Genomic DNA, 7697 nt, shown 5'->3' on the forward strand with positions numbered 1-7697 from the left:
TATGGATTTCATTTGTTTTATATCTGAACAAAATACAACACTTACCATTTGTCTCAATTGTGACTGAAACACTGTCCTCTGTGAAGAAAACTGGGTCTCCTCTTCCTCCTCTGCAGTAATAGATGCCTCCTTCTGCGACACTGAAAGTGTGGGATGATGTTCCGTTTGTTATTCTCTGGGCTGCAGAAGACTCTGAGGTACGTCTGAACCAGTAATATCTCCATCTTGCAGAGTCGTTCACAGAGCAGTTCAGGGTCACGCTGCCCCCCAGTGAGGCCCGAGGTTTTTCAGTTTGTGCTGGTCAGTTTGGAAAACACAAGTAAAGCATTAAGGTAGAAAAAATATGGTTACTTTATTACATCTTAATAGAAAAGAATGCCAATATTGTTAATTATTATACATGTAATCCATAACATCGATGCAGGACATGCAAATCTCATAAATGCAAATTTTATTCACAGTATAAGATAGAAAACCTATCAAAATGTTTAAAGTGATAACATGTACAATTTAAATAAAAATATTTGCTAATTACTTATCCTTATCAAGGTCATAGGCGGGCTGAATTTCTATCCGAGTTACCACAAGGCAAGATGCAAGGTACACCATGGAGATGTCGCCAGGCTGATGCCCTGGAGACAGACCTGGGGAGGGTGCACAAGTTGAGCACCTACTTGCTGGGCCTTAGCACATGGGGCCCAGCTGGGCGCAGCCCAAAAAAAGGACATGGGACCACCCGCCTGTAGACCTGCCATCCACAGGAGGCAGGCAAAAGGGCGACTGCAGTGTGTGCTTGGTGGCAGTCAATGGCATAACCATGGCAGACAGATCCCTGGCAAACCGATGGTTTGTTCTCTGCACCTTCAGGTTGGGGATAGGGTCCTGACTGTGATCTGCAGTTATGCACTGAACAACAGTACCTGCCCTTGTTGAAATCCATGGGTGGCTTGCTTAAGAGTGCTCCACCTGGGGACTCTGTCGTCTACTGGGAGACTTCAACACTCATGTGGGAAACTACACTGAGACCTGGAGGGGTTTGATTGGGAACAATGGCCTGCCTGACCTGAACCTGAGTGGTGTACTGTTACTTACTTTGACAGCATTCTGAGGGAGACTGCGGACATTAAGTCTGAATGGACCATTTTAAGCACCTCCATTGCTGAGGCTGCTGCACTGAGCTCCGGCTGCAAGGTGGTTGGTGCCTGTAGTGGTGGTAACCCCCGAAACAACTGGTGGGCACCAGAGGTGAAGGGAGCCATCAGGCAGAGGAAGGAGTCATGTTGGGCTGTTCAGCTGAGTTTAAAGTGGCAGAAATAAGAATCAGCACCTCCAAGTCTGAGGCCTGAGGTCCTCAGCTGGAAAAGGGTGGCATGCCCACTCCAGGTCAGGGATAAGTTGCTGCCCCAAGTAGAGGAGATTAAGTATCTTGGGGTCTATTTCACGGGTGAGGAGAGGAGGAGGTTTGGAGATCTGCAGTTATTGGTTTCCTTTTATGCACTCCACCTTAGCACTTTGTGACTTTGTGTCATGGTATCTGGTCAGGTGTCCCAGTATTCTGAGTTTTAAATTTATTCCTTCCTCAGGATTCCTCCCTCGAACATACCCTGACCATTATTCTCATCACAGCCATCTGTTCTGTGTTTTTTAACTTTTTGAGTTTACTATTAGCCATTTATCATCACCTTATCTTTATCAAAAATAAAACATATACTGATAGATTATGCTATTTCAAACATATGAGTGTACTGGTTTGGAAACAACTAGCTAGTTAATAAACAAACTGGAAGACTGAACAACAAGATAGAATCAAAATATAATGGAAATACATTCAATTGGCTTTGAAAGTATTAAAGTATAGAATGACAGACAAACAGCACAGATCACAAATACAATGAGTCACTGTGCCTTGTCAGAAATACTGTAACAGTTAAACTCACAGGTTTCCTCCACAATGAATTCACTGCTGTCCTCTGTGTAGTAAACTGGATCTCCTCTCCCCCCTCTGCAGTGGTAGAGACCTCCTTGTGAGACACTAATAACACTGTTTGCTTCATTTCCTCTCATGAGCTGAGCTTTAGAAGAGACTGAATCACGTCTGAACCAGTCAAACTTCCAGCCAGCAGAGCCCTCCACAGAGCAGCTCAGTGTCACACTGCCCCCTGCTGGTAGGATTGAACTGTGTGCTGTCAGTGTGGCTCTGGGTTTATTTGCTGTTTAAGATACAGAAAGAGAAAAAACAGTAGATTGATGTCAATTTTCTTTAACAAGAATTTTGTTATGAAAACAATCACACTTCATACATTCAGTCAGTCATTTAAATTGTAGTGAGCTCCTACGTTAAGAAGTGGCTCGGACTTCCCAAATGCCTCATCAGCTTTGGACTCTATAGCGACAGGATACTGTCATTGCCTATCCCTGGCCTGGTAGAGGAGTTTAAATGTGCCAAAGTGAGGCTTGAGATGTCACTCACAGAGAGGCACTGCTCCCACCCTAACAAGTGGGAGAGTGTCAAAAAGAGGAGACTCTTCTGGGGAGTTTCATCATCCGAGCGACATACGATGTGCTACCTTCCCCAATAAATCTGCAGCTGTGGTTTGGAAAGGACCCATCCGGCCCCTTTGTACAATCCCAGCCACACTCAAGCACATCTTGGTTGGTTGTAGGACTAGCCTTACTCAGGGCAGATACACATGGAGACACAACCAGGTCCTCAGTTGTTTAGCCGAGAAAGTTGAGTATAAAAGAAAATCCATCAAAGCTCAACCTTTCACAAACCAAGAGGAGCGTCAGTTTTCATCAGCATTTATCCGGGAGGGAGACAAGCTGAAGCCAAGCCCCTCAACCCCAGACCTGGGCCCACTGAAGGTTGCCAGGGATTGGCAGATGCACGTGGACTTGGATCAGAGGCTAATTTTTCCCACCGAGATCGTAACAACTACTCGTCCTTTGGTCTAACTCCCCAAAAATGGTACCATGGGAGGAAGCAATTGAGGAAGCTTTTGAGCTTAAGAAGCTCAAAGTACAGAGGCTGGAAGATCAAGGTGTGCCCAGTGGAAGTGGGGTGCAGGGGCTTTGTTGCCAGTACAACAGCAAAACTGCTTAGAGAGATTGGGATCAAAGGACAGGTGCAACGGCAGGCTAAACGGCCGGGTAAAAGACTGAAAGTGAGTGCCGCTTCTCATAACAGCCATTCCTCAAGATTTTCTCCATTTAAAGCAATGCATTATCTGGGACTGTAACATCTAGTCCTTTTACTGAACCTGATTTTTCAAACTGTTTTTGGAGTTTATTATATATATTACATCTCACCACTTTATAGGGTCATGTATCTTTGCAAAGTAAAAAATGACCTGTGCTCATATAAAAAAAAAAAATCAGATTAAGCACATGATAGACACATGGAATCATTATAAAGCTGTTTTTTTTGTTTTTTGTTTTTTTAGTGCTGTTGTTAAGAATACTTTTTTCTGGAAAGTCATAATTTTGGAAAGTGGGGTGGGGTGAAAGTCATTAGGTCCCTTTACCATCACCGTCACCACCACTGCCTCAGACTCGGTATTCAGACTCGGTGCAATCTAAACATCCCCTCAGTATTTTAGCTACGTGACGTAGAGGCACACATAGACTGACTAAAATTATCAAAAGATTTTACTGATTTCTTACCACTGTACATTCCCTTTTGAGAAATAATATTAGGTCTCCCTTTCCTGTCTTTCACATGTGTACATTAAATCTATTTTTTATGTATGCTAGACAGTTCAACTCACACAAGACAATCAGTGTGAAGGGGTCACTCCATTTTGCTAAGAGATAGTCACTGCTACCCCGACATTTGTAGTCTCCACTGTGGGACACTGATAATCTGCTGATCCTGTATTCACTGGATGTTTCAAGGATGTTTGGGTTTGGCGATTTCCATTCATATGTCATCTCCTTGTCTTCCCCTCCTTGGATCTCACATTGAAGGATGATTGTCTCACCAATGAACATCTGAGGCCAACGGTGTTGCAACTTTACAACATACAGGACTGTTCCCAAAAAACAAACACAATGTGAAGAAAAACACAAATATAAAAAGAGAAAAGAAATTAATAGGTAAAAGGTTTATGAAGTGTTACTTTGATGTCAGTGATTAATATTTGTTATTTCAAAATGTAACACTCACCCCGTTTCTTAATTTTAACTGGAACGCTGTCCTCTGTGGAGAAAACTGGATCTCCTCTACCTCCTCTGCAGTAATAGATGCCTCCTTCTGAAATACTGATCGTGTGCTCTGATGTTCCAGCTCCTATTTTCTGAGCCACAGAAAACTCCGAATCACGTCTGAACCAGTCAAACTTCCAGCCAGCAGAGCCCTCCACAGAGCAGCTCAGTGTCACGCTGCCCCCTGCTGGTATGACTCCCTCATGTGCTGTTATTAAGGCCCGAGGTTTACTGGCTGTTTAAAGTAAAATATAAAACAAGTAAAACACAAAGATATGACTTGCAATACATTTGTTATAGAAATTTTTAAAAAATCATTATCTGGTTTGTTAGCTATTATGGACTGAAGCTATTAAGTTTTCCTTAATAACTTATTAAGGCAGTAGAGTTTTATGTGATATCAGTCAGCCATATAGGTAATTTGTGCTGGGAGCATCTGGCAGAGTCCCCAGTTATTCATTGTTTTTTTATTTATGCAGGTAAAAGCAACATTGAGATTAGAGATTCCTTTTTTCAAGAGAGACCTGAATGTCACAAATCTCCCTGGTATGGATATCCTATCTATTCTCAATATGTCCTGGGATTGCTCTGGGGCTACCTTCGGTAGGACATGCCTGGAACACCTCACTGAGGAGGCTCCCAGGACATCTGAACCACCTTGTGGTTAATGCCAGTGTGATTGAGGATTTCTTTAAAGTATTACTTCTATATCCAACTGTATCCTGAACTAAGGTTGCCATATTTCCATGGTTGCACTGCTTTGCTTCCTGAGTCACATGGTCGTTTGCCAGGATCACTTTTAAGTCAACCAAAGGTTTTGTGACATGGAACCAAACTTCTACCACACCTGAGTTTGTAATTAAGCGATTGCCAGAGTTGCACTCCCCTTCATTTATTGGAACCTGTCAGGTACAGGCTAACCAAGCACAATAGGACTGCTATTATTTTCACATACAAGAGTCTGGTTCTGGAATTACTGCAACAACAGGCAACAACCATCTTGTTTTCCCCAGCTCTATATATCCACTCCAGCAATGGAGGTGCAGAATAACAGCTAAATCCTTCTGTGCATTTTAAGGATCTTTTCCACCTCTTCATACCTTTCTTCACTTCCTCCACCTGTCCTCGTCTCTCATTTTTGATTTTCTTTGTTATGCAGATGATACACAGTCCTACCTCTCCCTAAAACCAGGTGTTGATAGCACATTGCAGAAAGTTTCAGATTGTCTTAGTGACATAAATTGCTGGATGTCTTTGAACTTTCTCAAACTAAACCATGACAAAAGTGACATTACAATTTTTGGCCAACAAGACTCTGTTAGTCTCACAAGAAATGACTTGGGCCCACGATCAGCTAATCTACATCCCCATGTTAAAAATATTGAGGATTCTACCCTCAAGCTGTACAAACAAATAAATTGAGTTGTTGTTGGCAGTTTCTTCCAGCTCAGGAGCATTTCTATCCTCAAAACTATCTTGTCATCTAAAGATCTGGAAACTGTTATCCATGCCTTCATTTCATCATATCTTGATTTCTGTAACTCTCTCTATTTACGCGTCTGTCAATGAAGCCTGTCCCGCCTGCAACTTGTTCAAAATACAGCCGCAAGGCTCCTGACGGATGCGAGAAAGAGAGACAGTATTACTCCGATACTCACATCTTTACATTGGCTGCCAGTTAAATACCAAATTGATTTCAATGTTTTATTATTTGTTTTTAAAGCCCTCCATGGCTTGGCTCCAGCTTACATTTCAGATCTCCTTAGCCTTTACCTACCCACTCGAACTCTGCATTCCTCCAGTCAGATGTTTTTACTGGTTCTACGCACCCAGATAAAATCCAGAGGTGACAGGGCTTCCTCCATCGCTGCTCCGAGACTCTGGAACAGTCTTCCTCTTTTATAAAATTGTCTTCCTCTTTGGAAATCTTCAAATCAAATTTGAAGACCTATTTTCAAAGACTTTCGGATCTGATGCCGCTTTTGTTACATTTTAGCTATTCTGGTGTTTTATCTCATTGGATCATTTATGCACATGTATATGTATATATGTATTTATGTCCACGTGCGTACTCGTGTGTGTGTGTGTGTGTGTGTGTGTGTGTGTGTGTGTGTGTGTGCATATATGCATGTATACGTATGTGCATATGTACTGGTACATATATACTTGTATAAACAAATGTATATAAGAGTCTGCTTGGGTGTGTGGATATATTTGGATGTTTTGTAATGTTTTTTACTCATTTATTTTAATTATTTCTTTTATTTGATTACATCATCCCTGTTCAGCACTTTGGCCGATACTTGATGTCTTTTAAATGTGCTATACAAATAAAGCTGACTTGACTTTCCTATACTTCATGATTCCACTGCTAAGTCTCCTTGTCCTTTTTCTTCTGTCAAGAGAATACATCGAATATGTTCCTCATGGTTTCCCTCACCTCTACAATTGTACTTTCCCAGTCGTCTGGTAATTCTTGCCTACCACCCAGATCTATCTCAACTCCTCCCTGTGCAGCATTCTTCCTCCTTCAACTTTCACCATTTAATTCTTCCCTTTGCCTTCAGTCGCTTCCTCTTCTTCTTGATTTTAAAAAGTCTCGATTCTTCTTCTTAATATTCAAAGTACTTTATATGTGTAGTATCTCATTATTAGGATATTTGGCAAATTCAAGAGATTAATTTCATTCAAGAGGTAATGGCAATAAATACGAAAATAAATAAATAAAGACTGAATTACATTTGAGGAAAACAAGAAAGAAAGAAAAAATCTCACCTGTAGCATTTCCATAGAAGACCGTACTGAGCACTGAAATGAAGATTGAAACCTGATCAGATTTTGTTAAACCTGTTTTTGATGAAGTTAAGGAATCACTCAATATAATTATATTGAAATAAACTTTAAATGTGCTACATTCAAGACAAACTGTATTGTCTGGAAATTTACTGTAATTCTCATAATTCAGTTCAGTTCAGTTTTATTTATTTAGCTTCAAATCACAACAACAGCCACATCGAGGTACTTTACATTGTAAGATAAAGACCCTACAATAATACAGAAACATGTTCAATAATTTGTGATACTCATAAGACACAGTTATGAATGTACTCACATAATAAATCAAGCATGCAGAACAAAGAGTGCCTCATTGTCATACCCAACCCTGCTGCAGTGCTAAAGTCAACGTGTTCTAACGGTGAAGCTGTTTTCTTGTAAAGTGTCTTTGTGCTTCCTTCCCCTTTATAATGAGCTCATAGAACTATAAACAGCTACACAAACCACAGCAGCACCGTTCCACTGCTGACATTTGTTGTCCACATCAGCTTGCTTCTTGTGCCAAGAAAGGTCAAAACAGTCACATTATGTTCTGCATTTATTTATGTAATTATCATTTACAGTGATCATAGCACTACTTTCTGGTTGCAGTGGTTCCCATCATTGGTAATTCACTATGAAATACATGCATCATCGAAACTACTACGTGGACTAGTGTG

At 41.1% G+C, this 7697-nt stretch overlaps 1 protein-coding gene across 1 annotated transcript in view; it reads right to left on the bottom strand.

Moving 5' to 3' along the window:
* The window catches only part of LOC146579881 (uncharacterized), a 102466-nt gene extending 95037 nt beyond the window's left edge, over positions 1 to 7429 (bottom strand). Inside the window, exons 1-5 of the mRNA XM_085268018.1 lie at positions 7316 to 7429; positions 6979 to 7011; positions 4166 to 4438; positions 3768 to 4028; positions 1938 to 2210 (exon numbers count right to left, since the gene is read on the bottom strand). Of these exons, the coding sequence (XP_085124144.1) occupies positions 1938 to 2210; positions 3768 to 4028; positions 4166 to 4438; positions 6979 to 7011; positions 7316 to 7358 (883 nt within the window). The 5' untranslated portion in view covers positions 7359 to 7429. The remainder of the gene's footprint in view (positions 1 to 1937; positions 2211 to 3767; positions 4029 to 4165; positions 4439 to 6978; positions 7012 to 7315) is intronic.
* Between the last annotated feature and the right edge of the window lie 268 nt (positions 7430 to 7697).

The sequence above is a fragment of the Mchenga conophoros genome, linkage group LG3, assembly GCF_057382185.1.
Source record: "Mchenga conophoros isolate Kocher_MC1m ecotype Shallow Benthic linkage group LG3, M_conophoros_male_GT1.1, whole genome shotgun sequence".
In the NCBI taxonomy this organism is placed as follows: domain Eukaryota; kingdom Metazoa; phylum Chordata; class Actinopteri; order Cichliformes; family Cichlidae; genus Mchenga; species Mchenga conophoros.